This window comes from Synchiropus splendidus, chromosome 1 (genome assembly GCF_027744825.2).
Source record: "Synchiropus splendidus isolate RoL2022-P1 chromosome 1, RoL_Sspl_1.0, whole genome shotgun sequence".
NCBI classification, from domain to species: Eukaryota; Metazoa; Chordata; class Actinopteri; order Syngnathiformes; family Callionymidae; genus Synchiropus; species Synchiropus splendidus.
The window spans coordinates 70,506,898-70,525,882 of record NC_071334.1 but is presented as its reverse complement, the minus strand read 5'-3'; the positions used below and the strand labels follow the sequence as shown (position 1 = coordinate 70,525,882).

Below are 18,985 nucleotides of genomic sequence, written 5' to 3'. Positions count from 1 at the left end.
AATATAATATGAAGTATAACATAAGTGAAATAGCTGAGAAAAAACGAAGCAAAAATACATAAAAAAAAATAAAACAGAGTATGACAAAACACAAGGGGTTATGGTGTGTGTTTATGAAAAAAAATGTGTAGAAATATATATTTTTATAAATAAAAAAAAAGTTGAAAGCAAGTGTCAATGATCTTACATGTCTTCTGTTTAGTTGAATGTTTTATGGAATTGAAGAATTGTTGAGTCTCAATAAAAATCCAATTGAGGAGGGTTTATTTTCCTGCTGTATTTAGATTCATGAATATGGAATTTGGCTAGAATTATTATATGGTTCACAATCAGATATTCTGGCAGTAAATTGTGATGCCAGACAAACACAAGATGTTTCCAAAACATTTGAAAATCAATCATTATTTTGTCGTCGATGAAATCACAAAGCTGCTGCCAGAAACTCTTGACAGCAGAGCAAAGCCAGATGAGATGTCCTGGTGACTCAGATGAAGATTCACAAAAATGACAGGTGGTATCAACATGTTTTTGAAAACAATCTTTACCAAAGTCTTTGCTTGGATATATTTTCTGAAGACGTTTAAAAGAGACTTGTCTCACTGTGTTGTTTCTCAATGGGGCAACAGTCAGACCTTCTTCCATTGTTCGTCCTCAAACTGTCTCCAATAACAGACACTGTGTGGCGAGCTTCAGATGTCTCTCTGAAATAAACCACCATCTGATTTGTTGATCTTTGAATAGTTTTTTAAACAAGTCCTACCAGCAAATGTATTCAATGGGGGTACTATCTTCCCTGCAGCAATTCTTGTTGATGTTTAAGTAACGTGCACATCCTGGGAGATATAGCACCAAATGACCAAAGTGGCAGGAAGACACTCTTTTGTTTTACTCAAATATCCTTGTTATTCCAGATAACTTAACTATGTGGAGAAAATTGTGCTTGGAGATGAGAGACCATGACAAGAAGGCCTGGCCATGAAAAGCAGATCATTTTATGGGGATTATATCAATGTGGTCATGGCAAACCATGAAGAAATTTAAACCTCCAACACTTGAAAACAACCAGAGAGGAATGATATTCCAGATTAGAGTTTGGATTATGATTACATCACTTCAGACAATTCATTTTACATGTGTGGATTAAAGTAGTGAAGTCTGAAACATTAAGGCCAGCGTTACTGACGTCTTCAAATATATATAATGTCGCCGGATTTTCCAAATGAAATTGAAAATGATTTTATCAGTTTCTTTCAGAAGCGCATTGTCAAGATGAAGGGTGAATGCAGCATGAACCAGTGGAGAGACGCCCTCTGCCTTGGTCAGTAGACCTCAGTGAGAGAGCTCTGAAACAAGCCATTCACTTCATTGCCTTTTGAAAAAGAAGCTCAAAGTTCTCATTGTTTGAGCCTTAATAATGTGAATACCCAGATAAATAACTTCCTCCTTGACTGGAATATTGCTGATCATGGGGATAGAACACTCTTCAGTAGCCAAGAGTTTATGTTGGAGACCGGGCCTGAAGCTTGAGAGAAGACATCAGTTATTTGAATAGCAAGGGGAACCTGTTGTTGGTCGTTCAAGAATAATTGTTTTTATTTTATTATGTATATCACCTTTCCGACGAGGTCACAGTATAAAGTGACATGAAGAACACTCTGCTCCACATTTACAGCAACAGACTTCTCCTCCTGGACCAAGCTTGAAGAGAGCAAATGTTGCTTTGGGACCATGTTTTCACACACCATTGTAATAACTGTTTACATCCCCCCCGTCCGCCGACCCGACAACTGCTTGTGACGTCATCCACGGAGCAGTCGCGGCGCTACAGGCGTCTCATCCTAGTGCTCTCATCACCATCTCAGCGGATTTCAACCACGTCAATATGGACAACACCCTGACGGCATTCAGTCAGTATGTGGACTGTCCAGCCAGGGAGAGGAAGACTTTGGACTTGCTGTATGCCAATATCAAGGAGGCAGCCAGCTCTTCACCTCTCCCTTCCCTGGGGAGATGGGACCTGGTCCACTGAACACCATGCTATGTGCCCCTGGTGAGGAGGCAGCCAGCTCTTACTAGATGGGTTCAGAAGTGGTGACACTGCAGGGCTGCTGCCAGGTCACTGACTGGGACGTTCTCTGTGAATCTTGTGGAGACGACAGCGACGGACTGACGGCGTGTATTACCAACGACATACATTTCTGTGTGGACTCCAGTGTCCCAACAAGGACTGTGAAATGTTACCCTAACAACAAACCCTGGGTGACAGAGGACATTAAAACTATCTTCAATAGAAAAAGAGGCCTTTCAGAGCAGGCAGTATGGATGAGCTGCGGATGATTCAGCGTGAGCTGAAAGTGAAGATCAGGGAGGCCAAGGAAAGCTTCAGGAGGAAGATGGAATGCAAACTCCAGACGAACAATATATGTGGGAGGAGTGGCATGAAAACCATCACTGGCTACAGACCTCAGAGCAGCAAGGTGGTTGAACGGGTTTTTCAACAGATTGGACACAGAGGCACCAGTCCACCCCCCACCATCAACAACAACAAGGATCCCTACTGCGGTCTGTGCCCCATCAGTGCCCTCGGATCTATTGACGCCTCCCCTCCCCCCGGATCCTCTCCCATTGTCCTGCGAAAGAACTGGACCCCCAGCTCACACCTTCACCCACCTCACAGGAATCAGCTGAGAGCCTCCACTCAGGCAAGGCAGTGGGCCCGGATGGTGTCAGGCCAGTGGTGCTCAAATCCTGCGCCAACCAGCTATGTGGAGTTTTACGTCCAACTGGACTCCTTGGAGACGGTTATGGAGAGAAGCATGCTCCTGAAACGAAGGAGCATCCTGGACAACATCACCCACCCCCTCCATCCGCTCCTGGTCCAGTGCAGAAGCACGTGGTCCAATAGACTGAGACGACCCATCTCAAAGACTGAGCACCAGAGGAGCTCCTTTCTTCCTGTGGCAATAAAACTGTACAATTCATCCCTGAAAAGACGACAGTGAAGTTGGCACGTTTTTCTGTTCACTCTGTCCTTGAATCTGCTTTTTCTTGCACATTGTTTCTAAGCTCTTTTGTATGGCTTTTTGCACTTTATGATGGTATTTCTTTTTCATTTTATTGTGATATGTTGTGTACAGAGCATGTTATGAACATAATTTTCCTTGGGATTAATAAAGTTTTCCGATTCTGCACAGATTGAAAAAGAGCTTCTTGTAAGTGTATATGCCTGTGATTGTTTCCATCAGTTTGTCTATGACCAAACGTTTGAAATAGAAACAGACCATTAACCTTTGCTGTCCATCATGGTGAAACCTTGAAATGACTGTCCTGTTTATGCACGTATGTTAATCAAGCTGCAGAACTATGATGTGCACATGGCATATACACAAGGAAAGTACATGTTCACTGCTGACACCTTGTCCAGGGCTGTGGATAAGGGAGACAATGCTGACAGTGAGATACAGACATACGTGGACAGGCATCATTGCCTGTAAGTGCAGACAGGTCAGAACAAATACGGAGAGAAACCAATGCAGATGCAACCATGACAGAGCTCCAACATACGATACAGACAGGGTGGCCTGAAAACAAGAGAGACTGCCCAGTGAAAATACAGGACTTTTGGAAATGTAGAGCTGAGCTTTCAGTGGCGGATGGCATCGTGATGAGAGGGAGTCAATTCGTTATTCCATGCTCACGACGTGAACAAAGGCTTCCAAAGATCCACGAAGGCCACATTGGTGAAGTCAAGCGTAAACGCAGGGCAAGAGAAGTGATGTACTGGCCGAGAATACATCAAGAAAACAGCCAAACAGCAGCCGCAGCATGTCAACCTTGTCTAATCCACAGGCAAAAACAGCAGGCAGAGCCACTTGTGAGTCGCCCTGTGGCCCACAGACCGTAACTGTAAGGTGGGAGCTGATCTGTTTCATTACACAGAGAAGAACTACATCAGATTACAACAGATTATTTCTGAAGTTGGAGGACTGCAATCAACCACGAGCAAAGCAGTCATCAGCTGTCTCAAGACCCATGTGAGCTGCCTCTGCCAGTGAATGGGCTTTCCAACATATTACAGCCAGAACTATCCAAAATCCAAGGGACTGGCAGAGAGCTCTGTGAACGCTGTGAAAAGGATGATGAAGAAAGCACTGGACAGAGATGACTTTCAGAGACACTTGCTGATCTACAAAAGTGCAGAGGGATCGTCTCTGAGGAGAAACTGCACAGACCTTCAACTACACACAACGAAGGAAGACTTTGCAGCTAAGGAGACTGTTCAACATGACACAGCAGAATCAGACACTTCTGTCCACTCAGATTCAGATGTTGCAACAGAGTCCGGACCATCAAATGCTGCAGTCAATCAATCAAAGTTGCAGAGACATATGCAGCCACCCACGAGGTTGAATGAAAGTTGTTAAATACTTGCTTATAATGTAAAGAAAAAAAAAAAAAAGGAATGTCGGTGTGTGTGTTGCTGTGGATGTTTAGCGCGTGTAGGTCATTTCAAAGCTAAAAAGTTTCACTGAAATATTTCGCAATGGCAGTTTAAGTTGTGTCTGTAATAAGCTGAGGAGACTGGGACGTTTAGAATGTCGTCATATCTTTTTATAGGAGGGAAGATGTGATGTTATGAAGTGAGTTGAACTTCATGACCCAGAATGCTACACTGTGGGAATGAGCATGCGCTGTATGAACCGGGTGGCAGGGGTTGGCTATGGATGCGGAGCTGCTGGGAACAAAGTGGCTGCTGAACACGCCTCGTCTGCTGATCAAGAGTGAAGCGAGACGACACAGTCAGGGAGGACCATGCTCCAACTGCTGTTTATTCACTGTGGAAGAGTTGAGTCCAAAACGAGGCAAAGTGATCCGTGACAGAGCTTGTTGAAAGACCTGCAGACATCAAATGGCAGGTTGATCTTCCCACACCATATCAGGAGGCCGTGGTTGGAGGTCTCAGCTGGTGACCTCATCACACCATTTCTCCGTAGCTTCTCACTGAGTCACTGCTGACTTCTAAAAGACATTGTTCAGGTACATGGTCTTGTGTTTGGAACTACCTTGGTGAGAAGAAGAAGATCACATGGTGAGTCAAACAGCCCTGTTCCTACTGAGTCATGAGCATCTGTCGGTTTGCATTCAGAGGAAGATCATTTCAGCCAGTGACATGTGATGAACAAAGTCCACGTGTCCAAAACACAGGCTCCTCAAGTGTCCACATCAAAGGGCTCATATCAGGGTTCAAGTCATGGACACGACTGAAGGCTTCAGAGAGGAAGTGGCATGAAGGAGTCATGGAAAACAAGAGCAAAAGCTGGACATCTGAGCTGTTTGGGGCGTTGAAGACAGAAGCGTCTCCACAGATGAAGAGCTTCTGTGAGGGTGGAGGCTTCTTCTCTGACTGCTGTTGAGGACTCTTTCTCTGTGCTGCTCTCCACTGAGACTCTGCCTCAGAAGAGCTGGAAACTCTCCATGATGACGGCAGCGGCTGCTGAGACTCAGAGTCAGTCTTGACCAATGAAAGAGAAGAAGGTCAAAGTTCATCACCACTGCTGCTCTGTCAGAGACTTGTGAGTCCAGCAGTTCTCATGGATCAAACACTCACTCACACTTCTTCAGGTCAGATCTATAACCACTCTGGTCCACAGTCGTCCAGCCTGGAGGAAGAAAGAGAGAGAAGGATGAGAGCAGCTCCATGTGACTTCAGATGTTTCAGGACTATGATCTCCTGCTGCTCAGTGGACGGCTCCTTCATGACTGTGTTGATGACAACAAAGATGGATCTCTAAACAGCTGCTCAGTCTCCACTGTCTCCTTGGTGCTTCCACTGGTGTCCAGCAGGAGAACATGTCATGTGCTCAGTTCAGATGAAGAGTCTGAGCAGCGTCACACACCCACATCCTCTCTGTCTGCTCCTGGATCACATGTTCAGTCTGAAGCTCTGTGGAGCTCAGTCAGTCACTTCTGCTGCTCTGTCCATACCTGAGAGTCTCCAGCCTCCAGTCTGGACTCTCCAGTCCAGCAGACAGCTGCTCCAGTCCTGCTCCTCCTGGATGGTTGGAGCTCAGGTCCAGCTCTCTCAGGTGGGAGGGGTTAGAGGTCAGAGCTGAGGCCAGAGAAGCACAGCCTCTCTCCGAGATCCTACACTGTACCAGACTGTAATGAAGGAGAAACAGAGTTTTAGAGAATCATGAGAGCAGAAGAACCGTCCAGTTGTGGAGCAGAACTGAAGAGAGGAGATGATGTGTTCTGACCTGAGAGTCTCCAGGTGACAGTGTGGACTCTTCAGTCCAGCAGACAGCAGCTCCACTCCTGCATCCTTCAGGTCCCAGTTCTTACTCAGGTCCAGTTGTGTCAGACTAGAGGACGGAGAGCTGAGGACTGAGGACAGAAGGGAACCACTTCTCTCTGACAGTTTACAGCTGCTCAGGCTGTGAAAGAGACGAGTGTCATCAACAAGTGAGACTTTTTCAATCCTCTATTGTGACAAGACTTTAAAGACTTGATGTGAGGACACACTGAACTCTTTCCATTCAGAAGATCATCATCACATTATGGTTGGAATATACATGTGTTTTGGGAAACTTTGTTCTCATGAGGATTTTCTAACAGAGGCAGCACAGACAACACACACACACACACACACACACACACACACACACACACACACACACACACACACACACACACACACACACACACACACACACACGTGCACTGCTGTCTTAGTGGGGACACCTCATTGACATAACCCTTTCCCCAGCCTCAAACCCTCAACCTACACTGTAAAAAATGACGGTGAAGTGCTGCCAAACCATGACATAAAAATGTCAACAGAAAAACAAAACACTTGATTTTGAAGGTATTTTTCATCCAACACAGAACAAAGCAAAACAGTGAACGAAGTGAAAAGAATCCATTTCTTTGCAGAAGCTCCAGGTTGCTGCAACTTGGACAGAGAGCAGCTGTAATGCAGGGGAGTCAAAGCGCTCCTCAAAGGGCGGCAGGGTGCAGGCTTTGGTTCCAACCAACCAAGAGGAGACCTTCTCACCAACCAGGTGTCTGAAGGCTGGAATCACTTGATTGACAGTCTGGCGCTGACACCTGATTGGTTCACCTCTTTGTGTTTGCTGGGTTGGAACCAGAACCTTCTGTGGATCAGTTTGACTCCCCTGCTGTGATGCCAGAAACAGTCCAGTCAGACTGTCATGACAGAACTGCACTGTTGAATGATGGGTAATGGAGCTTTTTCATTGATGTTTTACAGGGATAAACTGTAACGTTTGACAACATTTATTCACCTTTCATATCTCATGTAACTCACTAACTAGAGGCTGAAAACGAGAGTGTTTTTCAGCACATATGAAAGAGCAGGCATCATGAAGAGCTGCCAAAGGTTGGAAAACTTGCTTCAACACACCACACTGATCTGAACCCTGATGCTTTGTTGAAGCCAGGACACGACAGAGCTGCAGTGGTGGCTTCATGTGTCTCCATGGCAACAGTGAGGTGGCATCACTCTCAACAGTCAACTCAGTGACGGAGCCTTGAAATGGAACTCAACAGTTCCCATGATGCTCTGCAGCCCAGTGTTGATGAGCTCCAGCGATGGAGGTGGATCAGACGCCTGTCACGTCCTTGGTCTGATGTGAGCAGGCTCAGTCTTGGCGCCATGAAGCTCCTTCACCTGGAACAACCCTTGTTGTATCCATCCACCTGTGATGGTGGACTGGGCTGCTGAGCATCATGGGAAGCGTTCAGGCTCATTTCAAGGCTCCGTCACTGAGTTGACTGTTGAGAGTGATGCCACCAAGAAGTGTGTTATTTTCCAAGAGAAGAGCGGAAACACAGCTGACACGACGGACAGCCTTCATGGATCCACGCTGCTCTCTGAGTTAGACATGAAGAAAGGATCCAGTCTGGAGTCAACATGATGTGGAGGTGAAAAGAAGGTGAATGTTTTCTCCCTCAGCTGCAGACGTCCATCACACCTGCCTCTAGAGGGAGCTTCAACTGTGAGTGACTCTGAGTTTCTCCTCTGAGACCAACTGCTTGAATCCAGTGAGGCTTGCAACTGTACATTCCAATGCTCACCACAGATGAGGACAAAGAATGAGGAGATGATGTGTTCTGACCTGAGAGTCTCCAGGTGACAGTCTGGACTCTTCAGTCCAGCAGACAGCAGCTCCACTCCTGCATCCTTCAGGTCCCTGTTGAAGCTCAGGTCCAGTTGTGTCAGACTAGAGGACGGAGAGCTGAGGACTGAGGACAGAAGGGAACCACTTCTCTCTGACAGTTCACAGCACCTCAGGCTGTGAAAGAGACGAGTGTCATCAACAAGTGAGACTTTTTCAATCCTCTATTGTGACAAGACTTTAAAGACTTGATGTGAGGAGCCACTGAACTCTTTCCATTCAGAAGATCATCATCACAGTATGGTACATGTTTTTGGAAAACACACACACACACACACACACACACACACACACACACACACACACACACACACACACACACACACACACACACACACACACACGTGCACTGCTGTCTTAGTGGGGACACCTCATTGTCATAACCCTTTCCCCAGCCTCGCACCCTCAACCTACACTGTAAGAAATGACGGTGAAATGCTGCCAAACCATGACATCATGAACATGTCAACAGAAAAACAAGACACTTGATTTTGAAGGAGGGATGCTGAGCTCAGGGTTTTTGCTGCCGATCACCAATACCACACACACCGATTGACAATGAATTTGTCATCGGAATGATGAGACCTTCTGTGTACCTGATGTGAAAACATGAGCCATTAAATAATTTTCATTCAGACACGTTTTAATATCCCACTTCAAGAAGACAGACGTCAAGTGCTGGAGCTTTACATGGCCTGCTTCATTTGAAGGCGCTTCCCTGCGCAGCATTGTCCCCTGCATGTGCTGCAGGATGCTAACTTGACATGACAGAAGCTCCACAGCAGACGTGCTGCTGCTGAGTGAGCAGCCAGGAGGGAGGAGCGGACGCGTGTCAACCAGCGGGGCTTCATCAGAGCGCCGGCTGTCACATGTGATCGACAGTGACAGGTAGTGATCAGCAAACACCGATCACGTTGAAATCGGCTGATCATGATTGGTGACCGATCGATCGGAGCCTCCCTATTTTGGAGGTATTTTTCACAGAACCACAACAGTTATTTTGAATGTTTAAAAAAAAATTGTAAAATATATTTTTTGTTGATATTCATTGATGTTTTACAGGGATAAACTGTCACGTTTGACAACATTTATTCACCTTTCATATCTCGTGTCACTCACTAACTAGAGGCTGAAAACAAGAGTGTTTTTCAGCACATATGAAAGAGCAGGCATCATGAAGAGCTGCCAAAGGTTGGAAAACTTGCTTCAACACACCACACTGATCTGAACCCTGATGCTTTGTTGAAGCCAGGACACGACAGAGCTGCAGTGGAGGCTTCACAGTGAAAACCATCGGACTGCATGGAAGCGTTAAAGCTGTGAAACCACCATCAGTGGAAAACCAGGGCTTTCACCTTCTCCTTCAAACAGTGACGTAGCGTATGTGCCTGGCTCCTGTAGGACAACAACTCCAGAATCACCTGATACTGACTGTGACGTGACTGTGTCCATTGTGGATGTGGGACACATTGGGGTCATTCAAAGTTCACACATACAAGTCACATTTCATTAGAAATATGAATGGATGTTCACAAAAACATTGTTTTCTCTGAAAGAATAGTGACTCTGAGTTTCTCCTCTGAGACCAGCTGCTTGAATCCAGTGAGGCTTGCAACTGTACATTCCAATGCTCACCACAGATGAGGACAAAGAATGAGGAGATGATGTGTTCTGACCTGAGAGTCTCCAGGTGACAGTCTGGACTCTTCAGTCCAGCAGACAGCAGCTCCACTCCTGCATCCTCCAGGTTGATGTTCTCACTCAGGTGCAGTTGTGTCAGACTAGAGGACGGAGAGCTGAGGACTGAGGACAGAAGGGAACCACTTCTCTCTGACAGTCCACAGTCGATCATTCTGTGAAAGAGACGAGTGTCATCAACAAGTGAGACTTTTTCAATCCTCTATTGTGACAAGACTTTAAAGACTTGATGTGAGGAGCCACTGAACTCTTTCCATTCAGAAGATCAACATCACATTATTGTTGGAATATTTGAAGCACTTTTATATCAGTCAGGATCAACCTGATCAAACATGTCTGAAACACTGCGACTGTTGTGAGGCCAGTGTTTTGGCTCCTATTATTGGTCAAAAGAGCAACAAGAGAACAGAAACATGGAGATGAAGACAAAACACTTCAAAGTCAAACTCAGTGGACCCAACAGAGAAGGAGCTCCAATGAAAAAAGGTGTGATTCTGCTCCAATATGATGAACATGAGCTGCAGAGATGATGATTCTATTGGAGCTGATGAACATTGTCCTCAATATCTTCAACATCAATCCATAAATCCACTGGAGGAATGTGTGAAGCAGAAATGGAGACTTGAGAGAAACAAAGTCAGACTGTAGTAAAGTAGTAAACACCTGGAGAAGAAGAGAAAACCCAGTGTTTTCTCAGCAACATGACAAACATCAATCAACATGATGGACAAGAAACAGACACTAAACTGTCCATGTTGGTTCAGAAAGACTTGAGAAAAGTGGATCACTTCTTTTGAAAAATCAGGAAACTCATTGGTTTGAGAGAAAAAAGTAGAGAAAATGAGAAGAAAAAGAGGAAGTAGATTTCTGAGCCAAAGATGAAGTGAAATCTAGAAATGGAGCTGTAACATCAGAAGAATCACTGACGTGTCTCTGAATGTGTTTCCAGATCAATAAATACTGATCAACATGTCTGACCTGAGAGTCTCCAGGTGACAGTGTGGACTCTTCAGTCCAGCAGACAGCAGCTCCACTCCTGCATCCTTCAGGTCCCAGTTGCCACTCAGGTCCAGTTGTGTCAGACTAGAGGACGGAGAGCTGAGGACTGAGGACAGAAGGGAACCACTTCTCTCTGACAGGCTCCACTCTCTCAGTCTGAATAAAATGAAGACACAAATCAAACATTCATGTTCAGTTCACATCATCAGAGATGTTTCAGGTTTCAGTGTTGATCCACTTACTGAACGTCTTTTGAGGCTTGGAGCCCCGGCAGCAGCCTCTCAAGAACCTTCTCTAAAACAGAGCAGTTCTCCAGGTCAAACACGTCCAGATCTTCCTCTGAGGACAGTAAGATGAAGGCCAGGCTGGACCACTGAGCAGGAGACAGTTGACCTGTGGAGAGAGCTCCTGATCTCAGCAGCTGATTCACCTCCTCCACCAGAGAAGTGACCTTCAGTTCACTCAGACAGTGGAACAGATTGAAGATTCTCTCTGGAGACACTTTCTCACTGATCTTCTTCCTGATGAACTCTGCTGTGTCCTGATGGGTCCAGGAGCTACTTCCTGTCTGGGTCAACAAACCTGGAAGGAGCCTCTGGTTGGTCTGCAGAGAAAGACCCAGGAGGAAGCGCAGGAACAAGTCCAGATGTCCATTTGGACTTTCTACAGCTTCATTTATTGCTCTCTGGTAGAACTGTTCTGGATGGAAGTTCTTTCTGAAGATTCTTGATAGTATTGATGTTAGCAATGAACCTAGCAGATTGACTCTAGAGTTGAAGAACTTCAGGTGGACATGAAGAGCAGCCAGAAACTCCTGAAGACTCAGGTGGACGAAGCAGAAGACCTTGTCCTGGTACAGTCCTCTCTCCTCTCTGAAGATCTGTGTGAAGACTCCTGAGTAAACTGCAGCAGCTGTGATGTCGATGCCACACTCTCTGAGGTCTGATTCATAGAAGATCAAGTTTCCTCTCTGCAGCTGCTCAGAAGCCAGTTTTCCCAGAGACTCCATCATCTTCCTGCTCTCAGGTGTCCAAACCTCGTCTGTCCCAGCTCCTCCATGGTATTTGAGCTTCTTGACTTTGGCCTGAACCACCAGGAAGTGGATGTACATCTCAGTCAGGGTCTTGGGCAGCTCTCTGGTCTCTCTGCTCTTCAACATGTCCTCCAGAACTGTGGCAGTGATCCAGCAGAAGATGGGGATGTGACACATGATGTAGAGGCTTCGTGAGCTCCTGATGTGAGACATGATGGTGCTCTGCTCCTCATCTCTGAACCTCTTCCTGAAGTACTCCTCCTTCTGGAGGTCAGTGAAGCCTCTGACCTCTGTCACCCTGTCCACTCGCGTAGGAGGGATCTGATTGGCTGCTGCAGGTCGTGTGGTGATCCAGAGCTGAGCTGAGGGAAGCAGGTTCCCCCTGATGAGGTTGGTCAGCAGGACGTCTACTGAGGTGGACTCTGTAGCTGCTGTCAGGACCCGACTGTTGAAGTCCAGAGGGAGTCGACACTCGTCCAGACCGTCCAAGATGAACAGAACCTGGACTCCTTCAAAGCTGCTGAGTCCTGAGTCTTTGGCTTCAGGAAAGAAGTAATGAACAAGTTCCATTAAACTCAACTGCTTCTCTTTCAGCAGGTTCAGCTCTCTGAAGGTGAAAGGAAACACCAGCTGGAAGTTCTGGTGGGCTTTGTCTTCAGCCCAGTCCAGAGTCAGCTTCTGTGTCAGGAGGGTCTTCCCAATGCCAGCCACGCCCTTCGTCAGCAGGCTCCTGATTGGTCGCTCTGTGTCAGCTGAGGCTTTAAAGAGGTCTTCTGCTCTGATGGTAGTTCCTGGTCTGGTCTGGCTCCTGGTTGCTTCTTCGATCTGTCGGACCTCGTGCTCCTGGTTGACCTGCTCTGTGCCCCCCTCAGTGATGTAGAGCTCTGTGTAGATCTGATTCAGAGGGGCAGAGTTTCCTGCTCTAGCGACCCCCTCAGACACACTGTGGAACTGCTCCTTCAGCCTCCTCTTCAGTCGCCCTGCACAGTCAGCAGCACGACTTCCTGAATGAAGAGAGAAGTCACATGGTCAAACAGTAAAACTGATCAGGTGTTTCAAGGTCAAATTGACTTCTGGATTGAAGGATGGGAAAAAGACAGAGGCATGTTGCTAGCAAAGGAAAGCTGGGAGAGAATCTGTCAGAGCCAGTGGTTGTAAACAGGGTCAAATACATGGCGAGAATTCTGCTGGAAAAAGACACCTTGGTACAGGTGAAACTTGTGGGAGATACTGTGGGGCCAAAGAGGCAAATCAGTGGCAGAGTCATCGAATCAATATTTTTGTGACCGAATACCTATTACCTGTTGAGGAAATGACTTTGTACACTGATGGCAGCCAGTAAACAATGTATAACAAGGAAATGGTTGGAAGTTGAACCCCCACCACAGAACAATGGTGAGATGTTGCATAATTCTTTAATTTTTTATCATGGAGAACTTGACATTTGCTCTCAGAACAGAGAATTTTTTTATAAAATGTGGTCAAAATAGACTGAATATGTCAAAATATTAGCAGCGATTTCCCAGGGAGAGAAAGAATAAGCAAAGCAGATATTATAGATTGATTTGAAACCTGCGCTCCCTGGCTCCCTTGTTTAGTTGCAATGTTGTTATGTAAAAAAGACAGTGATAGAGATAGTTGAACTCTCTTCCTGCAAATACCTCATGGGAAAGATGTATGACGTACTCAAGAGACTGGACTGAATAGTACAAGAAGTGTTTGTTACGGTGTGTGTGTGATATGATGTGCCTTTCCTTAATGGAAAGAGAACGGAAAATTCATCAGCGCTGGGAAAACACTACATGCTAGTGGTGACTGATCGGGTGGAAGTGACGTCATCAAAAGATCTGGTGGGCAGAGAGAGTGATGACATCTCTCACCAGAGAAACCCTTCCACAATTGGGATTCCAGCAGTTCAGACAACATGTCATCTTTTGAGCAAAAGGTATTTAGCAGCGACTTGGAGTCCAACAAGGTTTGGGTGCTGTTTATCATCTCAGAGTCAAGGCTGGGTCACGACTAGGACCAACGAAGACTTGAAGCCAGGCTGAGTTACATCTGTGCAGGCACAAACTGAAGTGGGCGGAGCCTTTGCCACTGGCACTCATGAGCTGTCACATGTGAACACACATGTGATGCTCCATGAAATGTTGACGGGTCCCACAGCTAGGAGGCCGTGATAAAGGACCTCCACATAAAGTAAATGCAACATCATGTTCCATTCTCAGGTCAGAGTAACCTTGTGCCTCCTCTGGGTCAGTGACCATCTCCCTGTCCAAGGCAAAGCTCCATCTGAGTGTGTCGTGAGACGATCAACAAAGTGTGATGTCAGACACAGAGGGACGGCCCACCATCAAACTGGATCAAGCCTGTGGGATCACTTGTTCGTGGATGTGGTGCCCCAGATGATGGTGATGCTGGTTTTCTGTCAGGTGAGAAGTGAGGCAAATCTCCAGGGTTCCTCCCCAGGTTTGTAAGAACCAGCACCATCCTGCTAACTTGGTGAACCTCTTCACTCTTGAGCACCTTCCTGCACCACTGTCAACAACAACAAGAGGAGGGAAACAAACTGCAGAATCCTGCCACTATTTCACAGGCTTCTACACCCTGGCTACACTTGGACACCCAGTGGAGGGCTGTCAGAGGCCCCTGATACAGAGTCATGTGACGTGGGAGGAAACCAGAGTGCACAGAGGAAGCTAGAAGAACCAGGTACATCATCTTTCAGCACTGATGTGTTGCTGTGACACGTCATGAACGTGTGAGTGAAGTGATGATGAATGAAACTAGTTTCAGCTCACCCTGATCCACAGAGTCGGAGGGCCACTTCATGAGAGGATGTTCTTCTCTGGCCTGGTTCTCTTCCTCAGGTGAACCTGAAAATGATCATGATGACATGGTCAACACCTCCATTCACTCCAGTTCAGTCCAAACCTGGTTGTGTTCTGTCAGTTTTCATTTGGGGTTGAATGGTGAGAGACATGAGCGAGAACGAGAGGTCGAGCCTCAGAGCTCCAGATATTCAAAGCTTTGTGTCGTCTGATTTATGATCTAGAATTTAAACGACTTTATTCCCAGGTCTTGCTCAGTAACGATCCAAGCTCGGGTCACGGAGGCAGCAGCCGCAGCCCAGAGGCCCAGACGTCCACCTCACTGACAGGAATACAGAATCTGTCAATCCTCCTCCTCTGGAGCTGCTGTCACTCACGTGAACACGATGCTTCACTGGATCATAAAACATGGACACAGCAGCCATCGTATAAACTTCAACTCAAGATGAGTTGAAAAATACTGACTTTTGAAGTGTTTCTTTAAGAGCAGCAGCTCAATGTTGGTGTGAGGTTTGATCACTAAAGAAAACATCCATAAATCAATGCCGTGTGTCTCAGTGGAATATTTGAGTGTGAGTGGAACAGTGTCGGGAGCAGAGTGGACGATGAAGTCACCCCTACTTTGGTTTGCAGGGTGAGCTGGATAAACAATGAAAACAAGGTCACAACTTCAGTTAACCTTTGTTCTGAATGAATCCATGAGCTTAAGTTGCAGTTTTGTGTTTACAAAGTAAATACGATGTATTACAGATATAGCGGGGGAAATTCTGTCAAACAAAAGAAACAGGCTCAGTCCAAAAACAGTCATATTTAAAATAAAATGTTGCTGTGTGTGTGTGTGTACATCTAATCCATGTCTTCTTCAAACACCATTATAGCATTTACCCCCATCTATGTCTTATATTGTTGATGACAATCCTACTGGAAGCTTTGGGCAACTGGAGTCAATACTCGCAGAACCTTATATTTAATGTCCACTTGGTGGCACCAGAGCGCAAATAACCTTCTTGAAGAGTCGACTCATGAGGCGACCCAATTCCTCTAAATGCCTCAGTACCTCAAGAAGCTTCATCTCACCACCACTAGTGACCAGGTAAGAACACAGGGCACACAGTAACAGATGAGTGGTGAGCTGATGAAGCTGCATGGAGCAGTGTCACTCAAAGATCACTAGGTGGCGCTCTCATTGGACCAATGATGAGAGGTTTCACTCCAGTTCCTGTTCAAAGATGAAGGAGCAGAGCTGCTTCATGAAGCTGTGAAAGACTGGACTGTGGAGCGTCCACTCAGTTGGTCCAAACCAGAGGAGCATCAACAGAACCAGCCAGGACCGCCACCAGAGAGACCGCCTCTGAGCTGTGACACTTTGTGAGAGTCTCCTTGTGTTGTCACTACATGTGTGTGTGAGTTTCATCCTTCACCTTTACGTCTCCTCCAGACCACCAGGCCCACAATCAGAAGCACAGCCACCATCAACACGGCGACGATGGGGACCACAGTCGGCACCACAGACTCTGGAGTTTCTGAGGGAGAGCCACATCATGAACTCACAAGCTCACAGAAGATGCTGTTGGGTGGAGCACACGGACCTGGGTAACATTTCCTGGCTGCTAAAGTAGCTTTGTCTTCACTCAGAGGGCTGCTGACACGACAGGTGAACACCGTCTCGTCATGTTCCTCCTCCAGGCCAATCGTCAGGTTGGAGCCGCGATGTTTAGTTCCATTGAAGCTCCACTCATAGTTCAGTAGCTGAGGGTGACTGGACTCAGCAGAGCAGACCAGCTTTGCCTGGTGGTCACCATCCATCTCACAGGAAACACTGGTGATGGACACTTCAGCTGGACCACACAGAAACATGAGTGGTGACTTCCATATGTTCAGACATCTGTACAGTCAAGGTGAGAGCATCAGCTCTTCTGTTGCTATGGTGACTGACAGACCAGGTGAGGGAGGGGTTTCTAAGGACTATGATGTTTGCTGAAGATTTGCAGTGAAAGTAAAGAGGAGGTGGAGGAGAAGCTGGAGAGAAGAGGGATGAAAGCTTGTGAAGGACAGGCAGGAGGACGAGTGAAGAGGAGGAGAAGAGGGAGAGAAAACAGTTCAAGCATGGTGAAGAAGAGAGTGCAGGCAGGGTGGAGAGAAGAGGGAAGCTTCACTGGACTGTAGTGGTCACTTCCATGATGATGTTGATAATGATGTTCAGAGACTCAGGAGTCAGAGTCAGGAGAGTCACAGCTGAAGATACTGAGGTTGTCATTGGGAGAAAGGAGATCAGAAATGAGGAGGGACAAGAGGGGAGGTGTTTGGACACTTGGAGAGGAGAGACAGAAGTGGACCAAGGATGTTGGAGATGGAGGAGAAGAGGAGCACTGATGATAAATGAATGTGTGACTGGAGCGCAGACTCTTCATCATCAACATTAGTGACGTCAGAGAGTCACAGTGAAGCACAATGAACTCACCTGTCACCTCCCAACGATGATACTCTTTTTTAGTCTGGTGGTTCTGATCTTTGACCCAAACCTCCAGCTCATATTCTCCTCTGTCCTCCAACTGCACTTCTCTGATCCAGAGTGTTGCACTAAACCGGTCCAGTATGGTTCTGTCGTCATAGGAGCCGTAGAAATGTTGTTTGCTGCCGTCGAATGTAGCAACTTTCTCGCCGTTATGTCTCCAAAAGATCTTCTCCAGACGACCAAAGGCAAGTGATGGAGGCTGGATTATAATCTCATCCTGCTTCAGGGTGTAGTCCCTCTTCTGTGCTGCAGCTGAGAACGACAGGAGAAAACACTGATGATGGTGGACCTGCCTCACTGGAGAACCAGTCGTCCCTGGACGTCTGCTGTGGAGGCTTCTCTCTGACATGCAGCTGGAATCAGTGCACCTGGGTTCAGGAGCATCACTGGCTCTGAACCCAAATCAGTGCTTGAGCTGAGAACTGCTTCACTTCGTAACGCGTTGCTCTTATATCACAACCTTTTTCAGTAAAGAGCAATCTAACGCGTTAGTATTTCAAACAAAGTAATCGAACTAAAGATACTCGTCTAAGTCAGTGGGTTACCATTGTTGCCATTGTCGGGAAGTGAAATATTACCATTCGCTGTTTCATTTTGCCTTTGCTTCCTTCTTACAGAATGGACCTTCTTACAGGATGGGATTTGGCCACAAGATGGCGCCATTCGTCGGCTGTGGATTTGGGTCACGTCACAGTTTCCTGATCAAACTTCCTCAGGGAAACAATCTAGTCAACAAGTGCGTCTTTATTGGGATCCTTGAATGTGAAAGGTGACGTCAGACTCACGAGGCTCAAGTCAAACCAAGTCACTGACCTGTGAGCGAGGCTCCCCTCCTCAGTCTCGGGTCCATGTCGGAGCTCAGTTGTTCCGGTCCAAAGTTGTGATCTCAGATTGTGTTCGATGATCCACAGCAGTGAGTCACCGCGTGTGTGAGTGTGTTCCACCACCGCCTGGATGATCGGAGCTCGAGAGACTGGAAACACTGGAGTGAAAAGCAGCCTTCAGATCAGACGGGAATCGAACCGCGCCCTCTGGTTCAGCGCGTCTTTTCCTTTCACTTTCACATTCACCCCCCTCCTCCCGCCACACACCGGAAACAGCGCTGCCCACTGCGTGAGTGTATCAATGTTTCAGTTGGTGCGCTTTTAGTCGTTATAAAACAAGAGTTCAAATTCCACCATTCAATATAATTCATTTCAATAATTCAATCAAAACAAAATCCACCCTGAAACGTCCAGAGTGCTGAATTGGAAAATGCTTCCAGACATATTTCAATGCTTAAGGCCTCAAACATTCCCACACAGGGGCGGGAGGGGCTCTGGCGTCACGTGACTCAGCAGGTGGCACTCAGGTGTCCTCCAGGAGCGCTCCGTGTCCAGCCTCAGGTGCGGGCCAGTCTGCAGCGGCCACCGAGCGCAGCTGGGTCGACTGCTGGCGCCTTCTTTCTCTGTCTCTGTTGCCTCCAGTTTCCGCAGCCGTGCGCTGCAGCAGCAGCAGTGGGGTTTTCAAAGCTGGATCATGTGAAGGAAGGTTCACCTGGGGACGACCATGAGAACAAACTGGCTTCAGGGAAAACCCCCGTCCACCCACCCTTCAATGATACTGGCTTAAAAATAGGTTTGACATCATCTATTTCAATCATAAGAAATCATCACTTCACATAGTTGGTGGGTCGGTCAGTTGGTCAGCTTTGTTGTCTACTACGCTGCAG

At 46.8% G+C, this 18,985-nt stretch overlaps 1 protein-coding gene across 1 annotated transcript; it reads right to left on the bottom strand.

Moving 5' to 3' along the window:
• Positions 1-52: 52 nt before the first annotated feature.
• Positions 53-18,320, bottom strand: LOC128762113 (NACHT, LRR and PYD domains-containing protein 12-like). The gene is made up of 13 exons (XM_053869990.1): positions 18,088-18,320; positions 17,221-17,526; positions 16,349-16,597; positions 16,181-16,282; positions 14,730-14,804; positions 11,138-12,932; positions 10,875-11,051; positions 9,875-10,051; positions 8,139-8,315; positions 6,258-6,434; positions 5,986-6,159; positions 5,609-5,660; positions 53-5,512 (listed from the first exon to the last, which is right to left on the bottom strand). Exons 1-12 carry the CDS (start codon positions 18,122-18,124, stop codon positions 5,630-5,632), a joined length of 3,477 nt encoding a protein of 1,158 aa, XP_053725965.1. The 5' UTR covers positions 18,125-18,320; the 3' UTR covers positions 53-5,512; positions 5,609-5,629.
• Positions 18,321-18,985: the final 665 nt, after the last annotated feature.